Below are 26,753 nucleotides of genomic sequence, written 5' to 3'. Positions count from 1 at the left end.
GAAACACAATAGGGATATAATTTATTCGAAACTAATAGACTATTAGGCATACCGAAAACATGTTGAATCCGCTAAGAGCGGCAGAGGTCCACTCTGCAGGTGAAAAGCAATGAATAATTAGCGAGAAGGCTATTTTACAAAGTCCAGACCATTTTTGATGTGACAGAAAACAGAATTGCAAGCAATTATGAAGAAGGAAGGCAAGCGAGCAGATACACAGAGGCCATATAAACTGGGTAATTGAAACATGAACTTAATGAATCTTGCACACCTAACTGCACTGAAACAGTTACTGCAGCATTTTAACATTTGTCTTATAATTATCCACAGAGTATGCATGGATCAGGGCCTAAGAGGAACACATGCTTTCATAATTAAGCCCCATTAAGTACTTTGGCATTTCTACTCTTTTCACTGTCTTTCTGCCTTAGACCTGCTGTGCACTTCTGTCCTTAGGAACAAATTTATTTGTCCCAAGACAAGTTTTGTACCTGATATGTGTTAGGTACTAATCTGTGGTAACTAAGTAACTAACATGTGCGGTTGAAAACTGAGGTAGTAGACAACAAAAGCCTGTAGATTTGCAAAGATCCGTTCACTCATCAAAATGACTGAAGAGCAAGTCTGTTGAATACAAATTTAGTACACTTGTATAGTAGTACATGTAGCAGTATTAGAGCGCATTTAGAACAGTAGACTAACAGATCTGTGGCTCAGAAATTCCCATGGGGAATCTGTTTAGTGTCTAATTAAGCAGCAAGGTTTTTAGTGGGTTGCCATATTTGATCTGTGGATCTGTAAGTCCACTGTTCTGATTGCACTCTTAATGTAAATTTAGTTACAACCAAGAATGAAAGTTCGACATCTTTGATATAACAGACAAGGTTATGAATTCTACTGGCATAGATGCTTTGAAATATTGACTTTATAGCACTGGCAAATATAGCTACAGGTTTTGAATAGGGTATGTTTATTCATCAGCTTCAAGCAGATTGAAAACATAAAGACTGTATTATACACATACATACACACACCAAGAAAAACTATTCTGAACAGATAAGTGTACCATCAGAGTGAGTAAGATTATATTACACATTATGCTACTGTTCTTACACAATAAACATTGCAGAGGATTTTTCAAAATTATTTTGCCATGATCAGAAATACATTAATTTTCTTCATTTCAGCTCATCAAGTTCTCTGTATAACAGGATTTAATTTCCGGCTGCAGTCGCTTATTGTAAGTATAACAGATTACATCAGTCTTAGTAAATATCTCAATTCTCCTCTCCTTAGTCATTATTGCATGACCAGAGAGTCATGTAAGAATAAACATTTTCCATCTGCCACATGACCCCATTTGTCAGTTGAAACATGTTTTCAAACTCTTACTTGTATAGCCATGTTGTTTTTAAATAGATGGCACATAAATTAATGCTTTAAACCATTTGATTAATACTTAATGTATGTTTGATAAAAGAATATATTAGATTTTTGTCTTTGTTTAATATTTCTAGGGTTATGTTGAATTGGTCATCTATCCTCTGAGGCAAGATCTTAGAAGAATCAAGATAAATTGCAAACAAGGAAATATCCTTCCAGACAGCTGGAATATTTATGCTATTTATGCTAGGTGGTTAAGGATGACCTCTAAAGCATAGTCATAATTAAATAAATATGTGACTAAGAAATGAATATACAATGAAACTACTGTTACATTGATATTGTTGCAGAAAGACAAAAAATTGGATCAAGATTGTAATAAATTACACTCAAAAATTATTGACTTGCAGACAGATACAGTGATTATCATTTATTTATTTACTCCATTAAATATAGCAGTCATTTTTCTCTCTTTGATGAATTATTCACCTTAACCATGTTCAAGGATATACAGAGTATGTTTTCAAGACCAGTGGGAAGCCCCATTCCTGTACAATGATCCTACACTGGAAATCTGCCAGGGGGATGTCAAACAGTAGGTTTTCTTCTTCTCAATGCATTGGTGTACAGCTGCTTTCATCTTGAAGCATGAACTTTTTGGCAAATACTAGTTGTGCTTTAATAAGAAATAAATTTGTGTAATTATTAATAACTTAAAAAAGATAACAATGATATGGGATTTGAATGATATCATTGGTTAGAAACATTTTTTATCCCAAAGTATGATGATCTACAAAGATTAAATGATGCGTTTTCTGACCTTGCATTTTTAGTCTGATATTGTGGGATTGTTTTAAATTTAATTTTTCTTTTGTTCAGGAGAAACTTAGACTTTTTTGAGAGTTGCCATGCCTCGGCTACTGCAGCAGTGGATCCGGACTGTGCCAATGGAGAGGTTACAATCAGGGTGCCTTTTGAGGCATTCCCACTGGTATCAGGTAGGTAATAGGTCACCATATTTAAAACATGTTTATCTTCCTTAATTTAAAAATTAACAAAACTGAAAGTGAAGAATAAACTGTTTTGTTTTCCTTTTTCAGGAAAAATAGGATAAAAAAATAAGCGTGCCACTCATTATGGCCCATTCAGGGACTTTTTCTTCTCTTTTTGTTTCATTCTTAAAGGTACATACGAACCGAGCATCGGTGGAGCGTGGATTCCCAGTAACACATGTAAACCACTTCTACTAGATTCTTATATGACTTAAATAAATTCGACATGCCAAGGGATAAACTGAATAGATCACTCGATCAGCCATAAAAGACCTTTAGACTGCTCCTTTCTTTTAATTTTTGGTTGTAAATTTAACCTACTTTCGTGACCTACTTTCCTGCCCCATTGACATACAGCTTAGAATGCCAGCAGAAAAATCCGTTCAAACATCATTTTCGGGTAAAATTAAACAATGCCTTTTGGTAATTATCTTAGTTATACTACTTTAAACTATATGCTGGCATTTGGTTGGTTTTTGTGACCAAAAATTGACTTTGTATGCATCTTTAAATTATGTGAATCAATTTAATATACAATAATTGTAGGATTTGATATAAAGATCAGCATTCCTTCTTAAAATTTCACAGTTTTTATTAAAAACATTACAAAAGAACATTTGCACACCATATTTGTTGGTTCATACTAATACAAACATCTTGTTTTCATCCTTTGTAGAATTGAAGCCATTGCGAGTCAGTATAGAGTTTTCCTTGGAGACCCCCCTAGGTGGCATCAAGTTTGTAGTCCCTGAGACAGACAGCAATCAGTCTATGGCAGATAGAGGGGCACATTTGTTCACATATGGCTGTGAGGACTCCTCAAGGTAGTGTATTTAGAGATGGAAATCTGCTGGATTTATCTGGCAATCCAGTTATTTCGAATTTGTATTTATGCCCCACCCCACCCCATAGAGTGCTGTGTCTTCAGTCTTTGTTCTTTTTTTGTTTTGAAAGGTGGACTTTTGTGTAATTTACACACTTTGCCCTGTATATTTATTTCACATGAAAACAATTAGTATCTTAGTGGTGGTGAGACAGCCACATCTTATTTAGGGGTGGATTTAGGCTGTCTTCTGGGTCTTCCACAAGACGGTCAGATTTTCAAGTTTGCGTTGACGGGTATCTAATTTTTTCTGTCAGAAGACGGTCAAAAATGGAGGATGGATCAACAAGGATAATTTGGAAGACTCAGAAAATATCTCTGGGTCCGTCCCTGTTATTACTGTAAAAGTCTGTAGTATAAACTTTATCACTGCTTCAAATTGCTGATCAGAATCCCCATATTATTATAATAATTAATATATCTGAAAATTTTATGATAACAGGGCACCCCTATTGTTTTGCCAGGTTATGGTTCCCATGCATCGACAGCTACTCTGAGCCATGTACCTGGAAGCTGGAGTTCACTGTGGATGTCAACATGACTGCAGTATCATGTGGGGATCTGGTGGAAACTGTATACACACCAGACATGAAGAAGAAAACATTCCATTATTTCCTCTCCACACCTACTGCAGCACCAAATATTGCTCTGGCTGTAGGGTGAGTGAAGCATATTCTGTACTGGGATAATTGATCTGTTTGTTTTTTTATAAAGAATAGTGCATTGCCAATATTACTTGAATAGGCTGCATTTTATTTGCTTCAGATGTATTTTTTTTAGAAAAATGTCAGCCATGTGTAGGTTAGGAAAATTAGCAAAAACTGAACATATTATTTTGAGGTTGATTCTACTTAAAACTCCCTAAAGAATTTAACTCTATTCTATATATTTTTTTTTATTGAAAATGCCATGGATGACATTTTGAGTCAGCTTGTTGAAGATGGCATTTGAAACAAAATTGCACATTACTTGTGATAATTTGTAGTATGATTTATACTAATAAAATGAAATAATTATGAAGTAATTCAATTTTTCAGACCATTTGAAATTCTGATGGACCCCAACATGCATGAAGTGACCCACTTCTGTCTGCCACATCTTATGCCAATTCTCAAACATTCTACAGCTTATCTACATGAGGTAATGTAGGACTAATAGGCAGTGAAGATTTAATAAACAGTTAAAGTATCATATCTGATTTTTTTTAACATTAAGTTTTTCTTGAGAAAAAAAAACAGTTTTCTCTAACTCAAGAATCATTGCTAGACTGGTCCCTACACTTGTCCCTATTTAATGTTTTATACCAATATTATTATTTCATTCTAAGTGTCTGATCTGAAATAACTTTGCAGGATATGTACTGGGTAGACATAGAAAATATGACTTTGGGACATTTTCATAGGTATACTTTATATCTTTAAGGCATATTTCATATATTCCAGGCATTTGAATTCTATGAAGAACTGATGTCAATCAGGTACCCATACTCGTGCTACAAGCAGGTGTTTGTGGACCAGGCCTATGCTGAGGCTTCTCCCTATGCTACTTTGACAATATTCAGGTGAGATAAAAGATATACTGTCATGTACATGGACTTTATAACACATACATTTGATGTAAAGAGTAAGAGAAGCTGTAATACCAAAAATCCTGTGCATTGGTACATCTTTGTTAAAACTTTATTCATAAATATTTCACATGCTCTTGATTTCTTTTGATTAAACAGCTTGGATAAAATTTAGCTAATAGTAGAATGACAGCCATGACTAAGTGTATTTATTGTGTCACTATTTCTTTTGTGTTTTGATATATATATATATATATATATATATATATATATATATATATATATATATATATATATATATATATGCATGCTTGTACTATTTCCAGCACCAACCTCCTCCACTCAGCCAGAATCATTGACCAGACTCCAGTGTCTAGAACACTCATGGCAGGCGCCATTGCTCAGCAGTTTTTTGGCTGTTTTATAGCCATGGAATCTTGGTAAGTCATTCTGACAAAAAAATTGCAACGCAGTATATTTGACAGCATGATAAAATACCAAACTGCACATTACTTGCAATTAAAGACAGGTGTCTGTAGAGATGCACATTTTTGCCATGTTTTAGTGTTTATGTATTAGTGAAATAAGTACAAATATTTTGACAATTTAAGAAATTTTGTGATTGTTTAGCATGATTGGTAATTAAGGCCAAATTATTCTTTATTTATATTTAATGATATTAATTAATTTTCAGTTGGGCTGAATTTGAATCAACTATACGGCAAGTTTTTGCAGGGATTCTATCTGATCAACATCCAATTTGTTTTTCAGGTATGATGAGTGGTTACCAAAAGGAATAGCTGGCTACTTGACTAGTCTTTACATCAAGAAAGCATTTGGAAACAATGAGTACAGACATTACATAGCAAAGGTAAATCAAAAACATTCATTAACTTCACTTGCACTTTGGGGCTGTTACATGTATCTGAAATTGTTGTAATTTTATGTCACTACAATATATTTTATTGTTTATTCATGTGTCTTGCTTTAAGGTATATTGATTGTACATTGACTTAATACTTTTAAGTCTATTAAAATAGAACAAGTTTATAGTATGTTGTTCCAAGCATGTGATTGCTTGTAGCACAGCCTTTAATGTCACATCAAACACAATGTTACATGACACTCACACTCCACATAATCATCTATGCACTTAGATTGTTTTTGTCACGTGGTGGGTGCATGCACATGTCATAGTTTCGTAACCATAAAAAAGCAAATAAATGGTTCACAAAATACTGTAACACCACCACCATAAATCTGATCACAGAGATTCACTGAACAAAATGACACTGTGTGTGGCAAAATTATTTTTAACAATCAAGATAAAAAATCAAAGCATTAACAACTGCATGTTGATTGATGGGTTGTTGATGGGAACAATCACATAGACTTTACCACTGCTGAGATTAGGAACGTTTTCATACATCAGCTCAATCATATTGTCAGAATGATCAATATGACATAAAAGCAATTAGATAAAGTGCATTTCCCTTATAATTGAGACTACAAAAGGTGGCAGAGCTATGCTACTGTTAAAACATGTCACACATTAGTGCATGGTGGTGTATATTTGACTGTCACAGCATGGGTTTGTCCCCATTGCATGCAGGGAGACATTTACTAGTACGTGAGACCTGGGACCACCATTTGTGAGACCACCAATACTGTGTAGCATTGTTTCATTAGATGTGGTGGGTTTTTACAGTGATCTTGCTCCTTTCTATGACTTTGAGAATTAAAGAATTAATTAAAGTTATCAATAATATGAAGTGCATTATGGAAGATCCTGTTGCTAGTTCCATTAGTAATCTTATGAGAGAAATGTTGTAAGGGTTAATTTGTCCTTTGTCGCCCAATGTGTATTTTAGGTTCTGATTTAGAGTATGTTTTTAACCTTAGTGGAAGTTTGATTGTATTTTTGTATGGCAGAAATGTTTTGACTTCAGTTATTTTTGATGCGCAAACTCAACAAAACAACTGTTTAACTAACTGTGCCATAGACAAAACTTTTTTAATCATCTAGCCTTGAATGAGACATATTCAAGGTTATAATCTGTACTAGTATGTGATCAGATTCCTAAAGCATGAAAAATGTTTGAAAATGTTTGAAAAGAAAAATTGTCAAAGAATACTTATTCTAGAAGCATAACATTGAAATCACACCAGTTTTCTCATACAAAGTTTTGTTACGCATACACTACTTGTACATAATTAAATAATATTTATAACTGATTATATATTATTTATTCTGAAGATATTCTTAAGATATTTCCCTCTTTTTTGTCTGAAAGTCCACACTTGAAGCTTTATATTTTCAGGAGCTGAAGTGTGTTCAGGAGTATGAGCAGCAGGTGGCAGGGATTGTCTTGGATCCTTCAGCTCAGGAAAACAGCACAGCTAAGTTATATTTCCCTGTGAACCACCCCCACACAGTGTCCCCACGGTACCAGGCTATGTTTGAGAGGAAAGCCATGCTGGTTATACGCATGCTGGAAATTAGAATAGGAAGAGAACTGCTCTTACAGGTGAACACTTATACATTTAGATATCTAACATACAGACTGATATTAAAACCTCAAAGAATTTTATTAAAAGAAATTGATCTCTCATAAGAAATTGCTCTCTTCATTCTGCCATTTTCTTTTCAAAGAGCCCTTCCTTCTTGTTTGACAAATTCCATTGTTTACCTTGCTCAGTGTTTTTATGGGATGTGAAAATGCATGTAACAATAAGTTGCTTAACTGAAAGAAGGTGTCATTGGAGTGTATAATTGTTGAGTATTGTAATGAGTTTAGAGCAGGATAATGTTGGTAAGGAAATTGGTTCGAAAATTATGGGTGATGCCAAGAAGATTTGTTATTCTGTTTTTCTTCTGATATTCATTTGTCATCTAAACATTGGATCAATTAAATCTAACTTATTATTTTCAAGAATTTGCATATATTGGCCTTTTTAATATCTGCTGTTATTAAAACTAGCTTTAATACTTAAACATTTTAGACTGTTTTAATCCTACCACTGTGAGTAAATCTTAAATTTTCATTATGATTTGTTTAAAGACTTGATTTTTTATATTAATCGAATGTTTTATTTGCAGACTCTGAACAAGTTGCTGTCATTGGCCATTCAAGCCTCTCAACAAAAGTTTCAACCCAATTTTAACATCTGGGGAAATATGTTACTTTCAATGACTTCTGTAAGTCTTTACTTTCAGTATAAATGTCCAGGCCTACCCAACTACCAGACTCGGCACCTGAGGATCCTGAATTAACCGGTATATCGGACCACACTACCCGTTTTCAAGGTGTGTGTCAGATTGCATTTCGGAGTATCAGCCAGAACACCGACAGGATGAGCCCTGGCATGCTCGGCTGTCACCTTGATTGGATAGTAAACGATTGTCGTAAAATCGCTATATGATTTTAAAACCGGGTGGATAAATTTGAAAGCCACCTAGATGAACCTTAAACTGCCACATTAATCTAATACAATGCAAAAAAGCCCTATCAAAAGTGGTTAAAACATTCAGACCGAATGTCGTAAAGTCCCCATATATCCCCATGGAGACAATAAAATAGAGTACTCTAAAGTAAGAGTACAGTTTAAGGTTGTTCAGCCGAGCGTGGATGAGCCCGCAGTTGTGCTACAAAATTTGTTCTGGGATATGATACTCCGAAATGCGATCTGACACACACCTTGAAAACGGGTAGCGTGGTCCGATATACCGGTTAATTCAGGATCCTTAGGTGCCGAGTCTGGTAGTTGGGTAGGCCTGATGTCAATAACCTTCATATTCAGATGTTCGGCATACATTAACTTCAAGCATGTTTAAAGTATGAAAAGTTCGAACTAGTTTTTAAAAGTGAATATTATGTATAAAAAATTGGTATAGCATGGTAATATATGACTGTATTATCCTAAATGTTTAGCAGTAAAACGAAGTTTTGTATTTTTATAGTCACTAATTAATGTTTCAGTTCTTGAAAATCAAGTCTACAGTTACTGGAAAAGATATCAATGTCTTTTTGGATCAGTGGGTGTATCCTTTCAGAAGGAAATTGAGTGAAGTACAGTGAACTGTAATGAAATATAAGACACTTTTCTTTATGTTTGTTGATGGTTTCTCTTATCTTGAGTGAATAACTTTTAGTGATTAAGTGGATGAAAAAATAGTCTGTTGTACTCAAAAATGACATACAATGTATATTATTGATAAGTTTCCAGAACATTTAAAATTGTTGTCAGTTATAAACTGTGAAAGAGACCTTAACTCTTAGCAGACGTCAGAGTGGCTGTGCAAGATTCTTTGGCAATTTTGTATTTAATCGTAAAAGAAATGTTGTTGAGTTAGAGTTGAAACAGGATATGAATGCAAAGGGGGCTATGAAGTATGTGGTAAGTATTCTTTTTAAATTACGAAATTATAAATTGACACTGTGGAAACATTTGTACTGTGAAAACAAACCAAAAGCAGTGTGCATTGTAGTGCTTGTGTACTTAATCTTCAAAACAAGTTTGTGGGCAGGATTTAAAGAAAGGGGTTTATTTTTAAAGCCAGCATGTTTTTGACCTGCTTTGTTGGGGTAAACTGCTGTGAGTATTTATCTTGTCATTGCTGGGGTAGGATGACATGTCGGTTGTCATGATGGGGATCTGATTACTTACTGCTATTATATTCAGTTCTTAGTAGAAGAAGTATTTATTTTTAACCAAGCAGTTTGGAAATGTGAAACTCGTCATGAACAGACCAATATATAATTGTTTCAATAAATGTATTGTCCTTAACTTGTCCAAGATTTATTGAGGGTGTTTATGTTGTTATGACGTAGGTGGTGGAATCAGTTGCTGTGGTGGGTGATTTATTTCTTGACTTCTGTTCTAGGGCCCACTGACCATGACCATACAGGAGTTGGATGGATCCTTTAACCACACATTCAAAATAGAGGAAAACAAAACTAAGTTTGAGATAACTTGCCATTCAAAGAGCAGGAGGTGTGTAGGCTTGGTTCACCAGGAATGACTCTCTAATCAAATATCTTTGTATTTGCATATACTTAGGAATGATAACGTGTCTATTTAGGCCATAATTGGTTAAGTTTACTCTTTTTATTCTGGGTAGCTAGGTAGTCATTTGGGAGTAACTTAAAATATTTCTCATCTCAAAGTGTTTCTCAGTGCTAAGACAGTCAAGTTGATAAGTCATCACCAAGAAGATATGAGGTTAAAAGACCTTGGGGAGGGGGGCGGGCTGTCTAACCCATGTTTTAGTGAGTAAAAAAGACTAAAAAGCACAGTGACCAAGCTTTGTTTTACTACACAAACTTTGCAGAAAATACTATGATGTGCGGAAGAAAAGGAGTCACTTTGAGTGAGGATGTTTATTTTATAAACTACGAATTCATGAAAACAATTGTCTTATTGTTTGTTTAAATAACATGCTTATTGTTACTTGTTCTATGTAAATGCTACCAATTATTTGGGGAGTTCTGATTTCACTTTTCCTGTTTGACAGTTACTTAGTATGCAATTAGTTTTTTAAGGAAACATTTTTGATAGCACTTGAGTTGGTATATAATTAATATGGGAAATATATTTTATAAATGAGAATTTAACACAATTCATAATTATCCCAGTTGGTTGCTATAGGCAATTTTTTTAAATCATGAAAAAATTCAGCCAATGTGCTAGCATATTAATAAATTAATTAACTAATTAATAATGACACTGCTTGACTTATAGAGTTATAGAGAAGCAATACCTTGTATATCTTCCAGCCAAAAACCATATAGAGCTGTAAATTTGTAAAAAGATATAGTACATTTGCCATAATTTAAGTAGCATCTTAATGTCTCAGACTTGTTATATATGAAGAATTTGGTGACTTACTAAAAATCCTGGTCGTAATGATCATTTAAAAAGATGTACCAAATTTGATTTTGATTTTACTGCATTTATTTAGTCACTTATAATTTTTATTACACTGTTTGGATGTTCCTTTGAATTTTTACTAACTAGAGTGTATGCTGAACATTTTGTACGGATAGCAGATTCTGTATTAATGTTATTATCATAATAATATTTTTAAGTTGGTTATTCTACATTATTTTGATAGGAACAAGAAAAAGAAGATTCCTCTCATGACTGGGGAAGAGGTTGACATGGACCTTAGTGCAATGGAGTAAGGAGTAATTGTACCACCAGCGTTAGCGCTGGCGGTACACATGGTTTCGGTCCCGTCCGGATCGTTCCGCCGGCTCCGCCGGACGGCTACCGTTACCGCTTCTCCTCCTAGACAGTAAGGGCCCCCGTACCCATCTCATGGATTTAGGTCACCTATAATCTCAACTCGTTCCACGTAAAATTTGGGCTTTGTGGGTATTGGGGTCTGGGTGTGGCACTCATTGCAATGCACCCTTGTCTAAAAATGGCAAAATTAAATGCTTATTATCTACCCTACGGAAGGAGTTATGGGAAAAATTTCTATAGACGGCTTTCCAAAAGTCATATGTGTAGATTTCAAATATACCCTTGGATTTGACCTTTGACCTTTACTTCAAGGTCAAATGGGCCAAAATTTTCAAAAAAAAGAAATTTTTCACGAAAAAAAATTTTTTTGCCCTGTTATTCAGACACCACACAGACTTAACCAATAATATTATTGGAAAGTGTTACCCTTCAGGTCATCTTTCATCTCCATGAATTTGGGGTCAATCGGTGCATTTTCACGGGAGTAGTGGCCATAAGATACCGAAACTGAAAACTGTCTCTAATTCGGGAACCGTTAATGCTAGAGACCCATTCTTTTTTGCATTTTGTAGAGCATGTTAAGCCCAACACTGGAGGTGGTCTCCGTTTTTTGTATTCCATACGGTCTTCGAGTTACGCTGTATCAAAAAGTACATATTGGTGGTAAAAGCAAAATGTGCAGTATGGTAATGGATAATAAATTTTGAACTCTGGAAAAATAAAACATAAGGCTTGGCAAAGCAGACAACTTGTGTTCAAAAATGACATTATTTCATCAAATTTGAACTTCTGGGACTTCAGAGCACCTCCTATTTCAAGAATTTTGACCAAAATGACATTTTCTTTATTTTAATTAATTTTTTCTGTACGAAATTTAAGGCACATCATGGTAACTCCAAAATTATAACATTAAGTCCCTTATATCTCCAAAACTGGCAGAAATAGGTCCATAGTTACTATTGAAGTTGAATAGGAAGTCATATACTGGCAATCTTACTGTGACCTTGAAATTGACCTTTGACCTACTTTTCACCATGAACTGAACTTTGCAAATTTTTCTTCCCTTTTATCTCCAAAACTGGCAGAGATAGGTCCATAGTTACTATTGAACTTGAATAGGAAGTCATATACTGGCAATCTAAATGTGACATTAAAATTGACCTTTGACCTACTTTTCACCATGAACTGAACTTTGCAAATTTTGCTTCCCTTTTATCTCCAAAACTGGCAGAGATAAGACCATAGTTACTATTGAACTTGAATAGGAAGTCATATACTGGCAATCTAAATGTGACCTTAAAATTGACCTTTGACCTACTTTTCACCATGAACTGAACTTTGCAAATTTTGCTTTCCTTTTATCTCCAAAACTGGCAGAGATAGGTCCATAGTTACTATTGAACTTGAATAGGAAGTCATATACTGGCAATATAAATGTGACATTAAAATTGACCTTTGACCTACTTTTCACCATGAACTGAACTTTGCAAATTTTGCTTTCCTTTTATCTCCAAAACTGGCAGAGATAGGTCCATAGTTACTATTGAACTTGAATAGGAAGTCATATACTGGCAATATAAATGTGACATTAAAATTGACCTTTGACCTACTTTTCACCATAAACTGAACTTTGCAAATTTTGCTTCCCTTTTATCTCCAAAACTGGCAGAGATAGGTCCATAGTTACTATTGAACTTGAATAGGAAGTCATATACTGGCAATCTAAATGTGACCTTAAAATTGACTTTTGACCTACTTTTCACCATGAACTGAACTTTGCAAATTTTGTTTCCCTTTTATCTCCAAAACTGGCAGAGATAGGTCCATAGTTCAATTGAACTTGAATAGGAAGTCCTATACTGGCAATCTAAGTGTGACCTTGAAATTGACCTTTGACCTACTTTTTATCATGAACTGAACTCTGCTAATTTCTTTCTCTTTTAACTTCAAACTTGACAGAGATAGGTCCATAGTTACTCTTGAACTTGAATAGGAAGTCATATACTGGCAATTTACTGTGACCTTGAAATTGACCCTTGACCTACCTTACGAAGAACTTAAATTTGATTGTACCATATATATATTTTGCAATAGTTTAAAAATTCTTGTTGATTGCATTTTTACAGCTTGTCAAGCACAAAACTGGTGGCTGTGTCCCTTATTTTGTGTATGTGGGGGTCTATACGAATGCGCTTGCTCCAGCTGGTGGTACAATATTCGGAGGCTGTATCGCCTCTCTGATCCTCTAGTTTCAATATTTGAAGCCATATAAAGTTAGATACTTTAAGAATTAATCAATATTATCATAATTTTATAACAAGGTAGAAGGCAAAGTTTTATGTTGGATTGACAAATTTTGCCTATAATTGTTTGACAGTTTACATGCAACTAGGTAGACTAGGTAGTGGAAATTGTCTCATTGTTTTCTAGTGTCCACATCCCTCTGTTATGGCTATGAAGATATTGTAATATGTATAGTTCAAGTATTGTTTTATGTGTCTCACTGTTCTCCAGTGCTGACTCCCCTGTGTTATGGTTGAGGGTGGATGCAGACATGACAATCCTGAGGCAGGTGACCTGGGAGCAGCCAGACTTCATGTGGCAGTACCAGCTCAGATATGAAAGAGATGTGGTAGCACAGCTTGAGGTAGAAATCCAGCTAATACTGATTTTTAACATACACAAAATTGGGTATTCTTTTCTTGACTAAAGGAGAGAAATGTGGTAGTGTACATTGTTTGAGATACAGCAGTCTTCTTAGTAAGCAGTTTAAAATCCAAACTGCTTACTAAGAAGACTGCTGTATCTCAAACAAAGTATGTTGATGGCAAAAGTGATAATAATAAATGAAATAATAATAAGAAAAAGTGAATAAATGAATTTATATAATGCCTAATAAAGAATTTGCTTACCAAATTCTTCTCCTACATTTTTTCCATATCAGGCGATTGAAGCACTTGAAAAATTTCCTACTCCTGCCACTAGAATGTCCCTGACGGATACCATTGAAAATGAACAGTGTTTCTACAGAGTGCGAATGGAGGCTGCTATGTGCCTGGCAAGGGTGAGAAGGTTTTTTGCCAAAGCATCATCATTTGACTTAAATTCATGCATTGAAAAAGATTAGACTATCTGCCGTTTGGTTCTTGTAACTTTAAATATGTTAAGTTGATTAGGGAGGATATTGTAATTTTTTTATTACAAACTTGAAAATTTATTACAAAGTTGACTTCTGCCGCCTTCTAATTCTGTGACTTGATGAACTCTGTTCCAGGTTGCTAATGCCATGGTGGCCAACTGGGCAGGGCCTCCAGCCATGATGACCATATTTAGGAAGATGTTTGGCTCCCACACCTGCCCATCCATAGTGAAACAAAATAACTTTTCCAATTTTCAACATTATTATCTACAGAAGGTCAGTGTTTTAGTTTCTCACTGGCGTATCTGCATGAATTTCGAAACTTATCTTAGTGTTATATTGTGTAGTAATAATATACTGTGTAGAGGGATTTTAACAACACATGTATTGAAATGAATAAATGTTTTATTGGCCTTTCAGACCATCCCAGTTGCCATGTCCAACTTGAGAAATGTGCACAATATCTGTCCACCTGATGTCATCAGATTTCTTCTGGATTTGTTTAAATATAATGACAACAGGAAAAACAAGGTCAGTAGAAATGGAAGTATACGAATATGTAAAGTTTTTTTTTTTTCAAAGCAAGCAATATGTAATGTGTTAGATGTTCGATTATTTAAGCATGTCAAAGATGGCAGTTGATTAAAAATGAGGTTGATAAAACATTAACATGCAGTTTTGCTTTAGTTGTGATATTTTGGTATTTAACACATATTTCTGTATTTATTTTAAAGTATTCTGATAATTACTACCGAGCCACTCTTGTGGATGCCATAGCCAATACAGTGACTCCAGCAGTGACCACTTTTACTGGACCTGGGTAAGCATACAGTTGTACAAATAGAGATATTCATTGTTCAGAATGGGTTAGGTACATTTGTTACTTAAAGTACTTACTGTAGCGTACCCATGATATTAGCTGGATTGATCTTAATTTGCAGGGATCCTTGCTAAATCGCATTCGTTGTAGATGGCTTAAATGTCAGGCATGCCTGCTCAAGCTGCAATGGGGTAATAAACGATAGTTACATGAGAGGGCGTGCCAAACAATTAAGCTGATTACACTGAAAGCACTTTAGCAAGAAGCCCAGCAGAGTTAGATCTAACCAGCTAGTGCAACAGGTATATGGGAACGCAGTCTAAGTAGGTGAGTCGCAGCTAGAAATTCACATAAAACCTGTTATAAGGATTTGCTTATCTGTGTATTCACTTTTATGGCTTAAGTGCATTAGTGACTATTACATTTCAGGTTAGGGCCCACTGCATCTTCTCTCACTCCTGATATGAAGCTTGTATTGGAGGAAATCACAAGATTCATCAACTTAGAAAAGCTGCTGCCCTGTTACAGATATACAGTTACAGTGAGGTAGGAGATTATTTCAGAGCAGACACAACTTTCTCCATCTTATTTTTAATTTCAGTGAAATACTGCATTATTCTTTCTACATCTTTGTTTTCTTTTTTTTTATAACTTTTTAAAAAACTTTTCTTCCAGCTGTCTCCGAGCCATCCGCAAGCTCCAAAGAATGGGCCACATACCCAGTGATGCGGCGCTGTTCAGAAGTTATTCACAGTTTGGGAACTTTGTTGATGTTCGCCTGGCTGCTTTTGAAGCTTTAGTGGATTACACTAAAGGTAAACTATGGAGTGTCACTGGTTTCCTGATAACATTTCCAAATGATGAGACTAACAATTTTCAAATGCACAAAAATTTAGCATATAATAATCAGTTTCCCCTACAGGCTTATACTTTGTGTTCTGTTACTGACAGTATTCTACCATTACTGATAATAACAGCCTTTAACAATTCAGAACGGAGTTAACTATATTTTTTTGCTCATAGTTGAAGCTGATCCAGATGAACTGAATAACCTTTTAGATACAGTTGAAGATGACCTTGATCCATATATCAAGTAAGACATTTTGTGACAACAAATTAACAAGACACCTTTTAAACAGAAGAGATATTTTATTATTTCACTGAATGCTTTTATCATTATAAAACATATCAGAATTATTAATAACTTTGAGGAAAGTTTCTGATAGTCCTGTAAAATTATTTTCATGAAAGTAAAAATTATAAATCCCTTTAAAGTATATGGCACTTTTCATAAAAATCTCAAAATACTTTGCAGTGCAAGACAACAAGATTAAAAAGGCTTGTGGTAATTTAGATAATTAAAAAAAACAAAAAACAATTACATTAGAAACATGAGAAATTGTGAACAATCACCCCTCCTACTTTGTAAAATTCCTAAAAAATATGGATGTCAAGTAATTTTATTTCTAGTTCTTTAAAACTTGAGCATTGCTTTCAGGCATGGTGTGTTGAAGCTGCTGCTGACCAACCCTCCATTCACTAAGCAGGACAACAAGAGCAGTATGGGAACTGAGATGCTGGTGGAACGCCTATGGAGAATGATGAAGTATGGCGTCATAATTTTTTCATAAATATGATATTGCAATGTAATATGCCAATAACAGTTGGTTGAACTTTGAGATGGAGAAGGAAACTAGTACAGCTGTTTGTGATGATTTTTAATATGATATTAAAACAATGTGTAATTTAAAATTTACTGAACATTTGTCAGGTAGAGACAGCTGAAGCAATTTTTTCAAATATCAATGGAATTCTACCTGTCAATATTCATCTTCTTCAGAAAATAATAAATCATCTAATGGAAAACCATGTCAACCATTAAGTTTCTTTACTTTTAATACAACCAATGTGTTTTAACACTGATTTTTAAAATTCCTTACAATTTTAATAAATCTACTGGTTTAAACAAATGATGTTAATGTTCAGTGAACTAACCTCATGAAGGTAAAGACAGAGCTACACGTTGTTTTTGTGTCTCATTTTTAGCTCCGGGACATCCAATGACGCCAGACTGCGATGTGGTATAGCTGACCTGTATTTCACTTTTTATGGTCGCACAAGGCCATCATGTTTGCCAATTCCAGAGGTACTGTGGCGCAAGTCGTGTTCAAGTCATGTCTGAAAATGGATGAAAAACAAAATGTTTTTGTTAAGTCTATACTCCCTCAAGTTTCAACTGACCTTGAAGCTGTTTGCCAGACATGTTGATCTTTGTAGTGTCTAGCAATATACCATGCATTTTGTATAAAGAATTTTACATTTTCCATGGCCATATCATGATTTGAACACTCAGGGCAATAGGTGTAAATTTTTTTTATCAAAAAAGGAGTACAGATAAGTGGTTTTGCTATGGAAATGTGCACAGAGTAAATGTCATACAGAATGATACAATTTATTTGATGTCACAATTATTGTAGAGAAATGGCTGTATGAGTATTATGAAAGGGGTTAAATTTTAATTATAAAGTGACACTTGATGTTATTGCTGTGATCTTTAACTTCTATCCTTTAAATATATCTCCTTAATTTCAGTCCGTAATAGTGCTAAATTTGAAGGAAAAAAGAACCATGGTCCATCCGTCTTTATCTTTGTCAGAGATAGGCCAAGAAGAGGTAAAGAGTCATGACTCAAGTCGCCATACACTGATTACTGATAATAAGTTAGTCGCGTCAGGTGCTCTTAACTCTGTCACAGTAATTGTAATCCACTCACTTAGTATGGTACCTACAGCCTGTAATATAAGCACTGGGCCTACGTCTAGAACCAGTCAAATTTTAGTCTAGATTTTTTTTTAATTTAAAATTGTTCAGTTAATGGCAACTGTTTCTGCTTTGGGCTGACAGATATTTCTTTATCGTTTGAATGGCCAGTAGGCTGGGAAGATTTTGGTATAGACTGCATTTAATGGATTTGAAAAATTGCAACTGTTCCTCCACTGGTCTATCAGCTACCTGGTTCCAGAAAACCACATCAGGGGTAAAAGTACTAATGTTGAGGAAAGTGGTAAATGCCATATCATATAATTTTGCGGGGGGTTTTTTTCCTGCAGGAGACCATTCATGAAGAAGAAGACAGCATATTATGGACTCCAATAAAAACAGACTTTGACGCACCATCTTTCCCTGCTAGTAGTAGTAGCAGCGCAGTAGAAAGTAAAAAACGAAAAGCTGATTCTCCCTTGATATTTGATGACATCAAGAAAGAGTCGAGTGCAGAGCCTAACATCAAGGCAGAAGTGGAGGAAAATCCTTGTAAACTGAAGATAAGGGTAAGTTACTTAATTATTTTTTATATTTTTTCATTCTATGTGGAATGGTAAATTATTTCTGGAGTTGTTCCCACATAGTTTTCTAATTTTCTTTATCATTTATTTATCAAAAAAAAAAAAAAAAAAAATTGGGAGATAAAAGATAGGTAATTATTTGTTAATTTACTATGGAAAAACTGCATTTCATTTATAAACATATAAACAGCATGTATGCCTGTTTGCTTGATCAAAACATCTTTGCCGTGCATGGATATTTTTGCTGTGCATGATATTATAAGTCCCGTCACTAACTGGTGATCTTATGCATGTGAACTTTAATCATAATTATTGTAACTATTTCAAAATACAATTAAACCCTTTCAATTAATATTGTGTTGTATATTCAGATGTATTCCATCCATTTTGATGTCAAAATAAATTGAAGAAGAAGTGCAGCCCAAATAAATGGGATGAATAAATTTTTGAAAAAAATTTTGGCAGTATTCATTTAGTTATTGTCAATCAGGCTTTTTTTTTTTAACCTTTTTTTGACATTCATGCTCTTTTACAGATTGGAAAAATAGAGGAAGCAGATGATTTTCTCTCTCCTGTCTCACAATCTGCCCTGTCCTCTCGCAGTATATCACCTGTCCCAAAGACCCCAACCAGTTCAACCACTGGTCTTGCTGCAGAGTTAATGACATTTGCCAGTGTGAGTTCCTGCTGCCAACCTCAACAGACAAAATCATGTCACATTATCTAGCATGTTTGTAATCTTGTGTAGCTGTTGGTTTTGTATAAAAATTGTGTTGACTCGTGATCTTGGGAAGCATGGTGGTAGTACTAGTGTTGATGATAAATTGATTCATTATATTAGCATGGCAACCACCAGCACAGTTTGTGTGATTCATGTTTACGTAGCATGTTCCAATTTTACCAACTGTCAGAAATAAGGTAGTGGGGTGCACTGAAAGCTCTCTCAATGCATGACATTACATACTGATTAATTGAAACATCAGTCTCAGTATTATGACAAGCCTTACTAATGTATGACACAGGTTTTTGCATGTTAAAACTAACATTGATGACCACGGAAGGAGAAAGCAAAAAGAGTTTGTGGTGGTGAGACAGGTATGCTAATATTAATTTATCATTTCATAATTCTAGCCCAGTCCTGAAGCAGTCTTACCAGAGACATCTCCCACCACCAAACCAAATATTAGTGTTCTTGCACCTCCCTCCATGGGTAGCAATGACAGCCCTATAGGGCTCAGTGAAGATTCCAACTCACAGCCCCCATTTGAGACAAAAATTGATGTAACAGGTAATACTGATGGGCACATTTCACATCCTTTGTTCAGTCCTTGTTTTTGTCTTGCTTTAAATTCAGGCAGATAATATATATGGAACATGATTTTACCTGGTTTGAAGTAGATTTCAGAAGGTTATATGAGAAAATCAAATTATAAACCACATTGTGATAGATATAATAGTAAAGTGATGAGATTTAAACTTTCAAGTTTAAAAACATCACATAATTAAATAAGATTATTTGAATGACTATGGCTTCTTTTTCAAACAAAACATGTTTTGTGTATATCACCATAAGGGTGATGCTTTTGTAGTGATGCTGTCCTTTTCATGGGTTTGTCAAAAATATGATAGTTTTGTTTTTAATACAGAGTCATCTGCTCCTCTGGAAGAGAAACCTAGTTCTGGTGCTGCTCCACAAGAAGTTCCCCAAGAATCAACAGAAGCAGATCCTCACAAAGCACATAAAGCAAAGAAAAAGAAGAAGAAAAACAAACACAAGCACAAACATAAACATAAGCATGAGAAAGGAGAAAAGGGAGAAAGACCTGTTGACAAGGCAGACAAGTCTGTAGATAGGAAAGATAAAACATCTGAAGATGTTCTTCAGAAATCAGATTCAGCTCATCACTTAGACATGTACTCGAGGTCTCCAGATCTGGATGAGCCAAGTTCACCTGAATTTGAAGTAATGTGATATTGATGGTATTCATGTGCTTTATTCAGGGAGTATGTATCACAATGGATGTTCTTTTAGGGAGCAGTTACAATCTGATATTATTGAAATACACGAACTACAAGACAGTGAAATAAAACAGTTAACAAACAAGACAGTGAAATAAAACTGTTAACAAGTGTCATTAATGCAAAGTATTTCAGTAAACTTTGTTTATAAAAAATAATTGTACCACCAGCGTTAGCGCTGGCGGTACACATGGTTTTGGTCCCGTCCGGATCGTTCCGCCGGCTCCGCCGGCTCCGTTGGCTCCGCCGGATGGCTACCGTTACCGCTAGACGGTAAGGGCCCCCGTACCCATCTCATGGATTTAGGTCACCTATAATCTCAACTCGTTCCACGTAAAATTTGGGCTTTGTCGGTATTGGGGTCTGGGTGTGGCACTCATTGCAATGCACCCTTGTCTAAAAATGGCAAAATTAAATGCTAATTATCTACCCTACGGAAGGGGTTATGGGAAAAATTTCTATAGACGGCTTTCCAAAAGTCATATGTGTAGATTTCAAATATACCCTTGGATTTGACCTTTGACCTTTATTTCAAGGTCAAATGGGCCAAAATTTTCAAAAAAATGAATTTTTTTACGAAAAAAAATTTTTTTGCCCTGTTATTCAGACACCACACAGACTTAACCAATTATATTATTGGACAGTGTTACCCTTCAGGTCATCTTTCATCTCCATGAATTTGGGGTCAATCGGTGCATTTTCACGGGAGTAGCGGCCATAAGATACCGAAACTGAAAACTGTCTCTAATTCGGGAACCGTTAATGCTAGAAACCCATTCTTTTTTGCATTTTGTAGAGCATGTAAAGCCCAACACTGGAGGTGGTCTCGGTTTTTTTGTATTCCATACGGTTTTCGAGTTACGCTGTATCAAAAAGCACATATTGGTGGTAAAAGCAAAATGTGCAGTACGGTAATGGATAATAAATTTTGAACTCTGGAAAAATAAAACATAAGGCTTGGCAAAGCAGACAACTTGTGTTCAAAAATGACATTATTTCATCAAATTTGAACTTCTGAAACTTCAGAGCACCTCCTATTTCAAGAATTTTGACCAAAATGACATTTTCTTTATTTTAATTAATTTTTTCTGTACGAAATTTAAGGCACATTATGGTAACTCCAAAATTATAACATTTAGTCCCTTATATCTCCAAAACTGGCAGAGATAGGTCCATAGTTACTATTGAAGTTGAATAGGAAGTCATATACTGGCAATCTTACTATGACCTTGAAATTGACCTTTGACCTACTTTTCACCATGAACTGAACTTTGCAAATTTTTCTTCCCTTTTATCTCCAAAACTGGCAGAGATAGGTCCATAGTTACTATTGAAGTTGAATAGGAAGTCATATAATGGCAATCTATATGTGACATTAAAATTGACCTTTGACCTACTTTTCACCATGAACTGAATTTTGCAAATTTTGCATTCCTTTTATCTCCCAAACTGGCTGAGATAGGTCCGTAGTTACTATTGAACTTGAATAGGAAGTCATATACTGGCAATCTAAATGTGACCTTAAAATTGACCTTTGACCTACTTTTCACCATAAACTGAACTTTGCAAAATTTGCTTCCCTTTTATCTCCAAAACTGGCAGAGATAGGTCCATAGTTACTATTGAAGTTGAAGAGGAAGTCATATACTGGCAATCTAAATGTGACCTTAAAATTGACCTTTGACCTACTTTTCACCATGAACTGAACTTTGCAAATTTTTCTTCCCTTTTATCTCCAAAACTGGCAGAGATAGGTCCATAGTTACTATTGAAGTTGAATAGGAAGTCATATACTGGCAATCTAAATGTGACCTTAAAATTGACCTTTGACCTACTTTACACCATGAACTGAATTTTGCAAATTTTGCTTTCCTTTTATCTCCAAAACTGGCTGAGATAGGTCCATAGTTACTATTGAAGTTGAATAGGAAGTCATATACTGGCAATCTAAATGTGACCTTAAAATTGACCTTTGACCTACTTTTCACCATGAACTGAACTTTGCAAATTTTGCTTCCCTTTTATCTCCAAAACTGGCAGAGATAGGTCCATAGTTACTATTGAACTTGAATAGGAAGTCATATACTGGCAATCTAAATGTGACCTCAAAATTGACCTTTGACCTACTTTTCACCATAAACTGAACTTTGCAAATTTTTCTTCCCTTTTATCTCCAAAACTGGCAGAGATAGGTCCATAGTTACTATTGAACTTGAATAGGAAGTCATATACTGGCAATCTAAATGTGACCTTGAAATTGACCTTTGACCTACTTTTCACCATGAACTGAATTTTGCAAATTTTGCTTCCCTTTTATCTCCAAAACTGGCTGAGATAGGTCCATAGTTACTATTGAACTTGAATAGGAAGTCATATACTGGAAATCTATATGTGACCTTGAAATTGACCTTTGACCTACTTTTCACCATGAACTGAACTTTGCAAATTTTGCTTCCCTTTTATCTCCAAAACTGGCAGAGATAGGTCCATAGTTACTATTGAACTTGAATAGAAAGTCATATGCTGGCAATCTAAATGTGACCTTGAAATTGACCCTTGACCTACTTTTCACCATGAACTGAATTTTGCAAATTTTGCTTCCCTTTTATCTCCAAAACTGGCTGAGATAGGTCCATAGTTACTATTGAAGTTGAATAGGAAGTCCTATACTGGCAATCTAAGTGTGACCTTGAAATTGACCTTTGACCTACTTTTTATCATGAACTGAACTCTGCTAATTTCTTTCTCTTTTAACTTCAAACTTGACAGAGATAGGTCCATAGTTACTCTTGAACTTGAATAGGAAGTCATATACTGGCAATTTACTGTGACCTTGACCTACCTTATGAAGAACTTAAATTTGATTGTACCATATATATTTTTTGCAATAGTTTAAAAATTCTTGTTGATTGCATTTTTACAGCTTGTCAAGCACAAAACTGGTGGCTGTGTCCCTTATTTTGTGTATGTGGGGGTCTATACGAATGCGCTTGCTCCAGCTGGTGGTACAATATTCGGAGGCGGTATCGCCTCTCTGATCCTCTAGTTTGGTTTTAATATTATCTTGTTTTGAAGATAAATTTATAATGTCAGTATGATCTGGCAATTAATTGGTAGCTTGATTGTATAATAATGACAATTATGATAAATAAAATAATGACAATTATGATAAAATAATTATGTGAATTAATTCAAAGAGTGTGTAATTAAAGTACATAAGAAATTTAGAACTACAGATGATTTAACCAGACAGCAGGAACTTTCAAAGTAAAAAATAAATAAAAATTGTTTGTTAATTTCTGTGGGATTGTTGGTGCAACAGAGGTCTGAACTAAGTTGTCTCTGAGATTGTTTAGTCCCGCAAAAATAAAGCTATGGAACATTTACCTAACTGCCCTCAACATTTACAGGATAGTGGAATTTCACACTATTACCAGTTTTTTAAGGAGGGGAAAAGATACAATGAGAGGGGCCAATAATGATCGAGATATCATATGATATATATTAAATGTTTAGTGTGATTTTTTTTTATTTTTCATGTTCATAAAGTGATACCTTTAATAAATCAACATTAAGTATTCATTGTTTCATTTTAATTGACGCCATGCATTGAGTTTTAAGCTAGTTGAATTTTCAAGGCACGTGGCATGTAATTGATGTGATAATTGCTCTATGAATTAAATGCAATTTTACATTTTCCATGTTTTTCCTTAAATGCACAAAGTTGGGTCCAACTCATTCATCATTCATCTAAAAAAAATACTTATGTGAAAATAGTTTCATTGGATCTCAGTTTTGATAGTGAAGAAAATTTTCAAACAGTCAACAGGTAAACCAAATATCTGGATCTATCATAAATGAAAACTTTCTTGACTATAAAAAAATACTAATACAAACATTTTCAAAGTTCTAAATTTTTATAGTCTTGATTAAAATTCGCCATCACTGCAAGTGAAAAAATTTTTCTGATAGAGAAAAAGTGACTACCAATTCATAGTTCTAAGTACCCATGTAAAAACAAAAAACGTCCCTTGTGCACCCGTGTAGAAAAAGCTCTTGCCACACATCGGTAGCCTAGATCATCGTGCATAATATATTTTATATTAAAACACTTCTAGACGACCGCGTTTTGCACTATATTGACGACCTAAGATGAAGTGTAAACTGAATATTTACGTAAGGGGGTCAGAATAGAGGCTTTTGGTTAGACCGGCGGATGTTGATAGTAAATTTGTAGTGACACATCACAGACGTGTATATTCGCCTAAAAACAAAATCTTTGTAATCCTAAAATTTCAAGAAATGTTGATGTCAGGTTGAGATAATTAATATTTTTCATCTTGTTTCATTTTTGATTTCGCTAATCTATACATACGTCTTAATTTGAGGTGTGATGTGAGTAAATTGCGTAGTAGACGTTTTGTCAGTGAAAAGTCACCCAATGAAATTAATGCGCTTCATGAATGGAAATTTTATATTGCAGAGGTCGCTGCTGCATACAATTGTAAAGACTATCTAAATTTCTCCTCAATCAGTTGAGATTTTAAAAACTACTCATTAAATATATTGGAGCATTTTTTCCAGTTATTTCATTCTTTACTGCCATGTGTTTCATAGTTGTACTATTTTTATTAGCCTCCAGATATGCCAGAAATGCACCGGCTTTGAACACGTTAGAAATGTGGCGTGATCTGAGGTCAAATATATTTATGCAGAGGCCAATGGCTGCGCTCACTCCCTCTTATAAAGAGAAGTATCTGTGTCAAACTATCCAAAGTTAGATCTTACTTTGCATTTTGGACATTTTTAAAAAGGGAAAGATAAAATTGTTGATTTTATCGGGTAATATGTCAATCAAAATTAATACATTGCAATAATCTTTTCGACCAACTGTACCATAATGGGGAGGGAAGCTGTGACATGGAAGTACCGTATGACTGTTTCCAGTCACCCCATCTACTTCGCGCCCTCTGTCTGTTACATTGACAACAAAATAGGAGCTGTTGAAAGGTTGAGAACGGTAGTTATACACCCATTTTATCTCTGACAGCCGAGGTGGTACATTACGCCAAGAAACAATATAATGAAAAGGCCGAGGAATATCATATTTTGCTGTCTAATATACTTTTTAGTGAGCACAGAATCCGTGAGAAGTAAGTATAATGTTGTTGTTGTACATCGTTAGTATGTACACATGGCCTGATGGTGATGGGCGTGTGCATATTCTGCGATTGATGTAATTTTTTCCGTGTTTTTGACATTTAATGGATGTTATTTTACAATATTACTAAAATTTGATCCTTAAACTTCTCAAATTGTCACACGTTAGATAGGTTTTGCAACATTTCCATTCACAAAAAGCCATGAGAATTCGGACAGTTAATCGGCCTTAGAGGTCGGACCTCCATAGCATTGAGCGCCGACACGTACTCGAACGAGAAATCGATTCTTGACTGAACCATACTTTGTCTCAATTTAAACTTTTGTTGTACCGATTCATACGAATCTGATTTTGTTGTAGTTCTGAAAAATAAGAATTGTGTTGTGGACTAAGTGGTGGTTCAAGTAAACGTGTACTGTGTAGCCTACACAGCATTATATTTTAATGTTAAGCTGGTTTGTGACACGTGCCAACCTTGGCTTTGGCCAAAGCAGATAAGTTGCTCATAGAATCAGAATGATGAAAGATTTATCTGGACCAGTCATAGCGTTCGATGACTGTCTCAGGTAACCATGGATTTAAAAAAAGTAACTGGCACTCATACTGTAAAATGTGTCGGTGATTTATAAAATATATTTATCAGACATGAGCTTTTCCACAGAAAAGCGGAATTCCACTTCCAATTCTGATGGTTCTTGAGTTTCCTCAAGGTTAAGTTTTGGGTCCCATGATAAATGTCAGAGGTTTTTTTAAACCTAGGCTCATGTCTAATTTATTAAGAGACTGTGATTGCCTCTCAGGTAAGAAAGCTGGCCTTGAGACGAAATGATGTATTTAAGTAACATGTAAAGAAAAGAATTAAGAAATCACAATTACTTCATTTGATGTGACCCCCCCCCCCCCCCCCCATTTCACTTAAAAATACCCCTACATTTTCATAATAAAATGTATTGATGATATAGCTGTTCAAAAATGACTTTGGAAAAAGTTTTCCTTTTAAAATTCCATTTTGTATTATGTAATTTTGTGTTGAATTGATTTATCATCACCATATCTTGAGAATAAATGGTGTGGACAACAAGCCCTGAAAATGGCAAACATACTTTTCACACTAGTGTTATCAGTAACTCATGATG

The 26,753-nt window shown here is 34.8% G+C and overlaps 2 protein-coding genes and 1 long non-coding RNA gene across 5 annotated transcripts in view; 2 read left to right on the top strand and 1 right to left on the bottom strand.

The window, feature by feature from the left end:
* The first annotated feature begins 32 nt into the window (after window positions 1-32).
* LOC106178496 (transcription initiation factor TFIID subunit 2) lies at window positions 33-20,633 on the top strand. 3 transcript variants are annotated; one of them, XM_013561706.2, is made up of 32 exons: window positions 33-236; window positions 1,188-1,240; window positions 1,518-1,590; window positions 1,888-1,978; window positions 2,263-2,381; window positions 3,112-3,259; window positions 3,783-3,977; window positions 4,356-4,458; window positions 4,761-4,879; window positions 5,212-5,325; window positions 5,657-5,756; window positions 7,207-7,413; window positions 7,986-8,084; window positions 8,866-8,927; window positions 9,169-9,283; window positions 9,771-9,880; window positions 11,001-11,066; window positions 13,649-13,781; window positions 14,079-14,198; window positions 14,409-14,549; window positions 14,694-14,804; window positions 15,008-15,093; window positions 15,523-15,639; window positions 15,769-15,908; window positions 16,117-16,186; window positions 16,592-16,699; window positions 17,140-17,239; window positions 17,686-17,766; window positions 18,204-18,422; window positions 18,973-19,113; window positions 19,569-19,725; window positions 20,084-20,633. In XM_013561706.2, exons 1-32 carry the CDS (start codon window positions 188-190, stop codon window positions 20,407-20,409), a joined length of 3,873 nt encoding a protein of 1,290 aa, XP_013417160.2. In that variant the 5' UTR covers window positions 33-187; the 3' UTR covers window positions 20,410-20,633. The 3 variants fall into 3 exon arrangements, with proteins under 3 accessions (XP_013417160.2, XP_013417168.2, XP_086858408.1); XM_013561714.2 differs by lacking the exon at window positions 18,973-19,113; XM_087002282.1 differs by lacking the exons at window positions 33-236; window positions 1,188-1,240; window positions 1,518-1,590; window positions 1,888-1,978; window positions 2,263-2,381 and adding an exon at window positions 2,597-2,615.
* Window positions 16,561-26,753, bottom strand: part of LOC106178521 (uncharacterized) — a 14,811-nt gene continuing 4,618 nt past the window's right edge. Inside the window, exons 2-3 of the long non-coding RNA XR_001239963.3 lie at window positions 17,089-17,271; window positions 16,561-16,682 (exon numbers count right to left, since the gene is read on the bottom strand). This is a non-coding gene — a long non-coding RNA (uncharacterized LOC106178521). The remainder of the gene's footprint in view (window positions 16,683-17,088; window positions 17,272-26,753) is intronic.
* Window positions 25,406-26,753, top strand: part of LOC106178511 (low-density lipoprotein receptor) — a 14,195-nt gene continuing 12,847 nt past the window's right edge. The window contains exon 1 of the mRNA XM_013561725.2: window positions 25,406-25,609. Coding sequence (XP_013417179.2) covers window positions 25,540-25,609 — 70 coding nt within the window. The 5' untranslated portion in view covers window positions 25,406-25,539. The remainder of the gene's footprint in view (window positions 25,610-26,753) is intronic.

The sequence above is a fragment of the Lingula anatina genome, chromosome 1, assembly GCF_051362555.1.
Source record: "Lingula anatina isolate TDL-2025a chromosome 1, LinAna3.0, whole genome shotgun sequence".
NCBI classification, from domain to species: Eukaryota; Metazoa; Brachiopoda; class Lingulata; order Lingulida; family Lingulidae; genus Lingula; species Lingula anatina.
The sequence above is the reverse complement of the archived record's forward strand: the minus strand, read 5'-3'. Positions and strand labels throughout refer to the sequence as shown.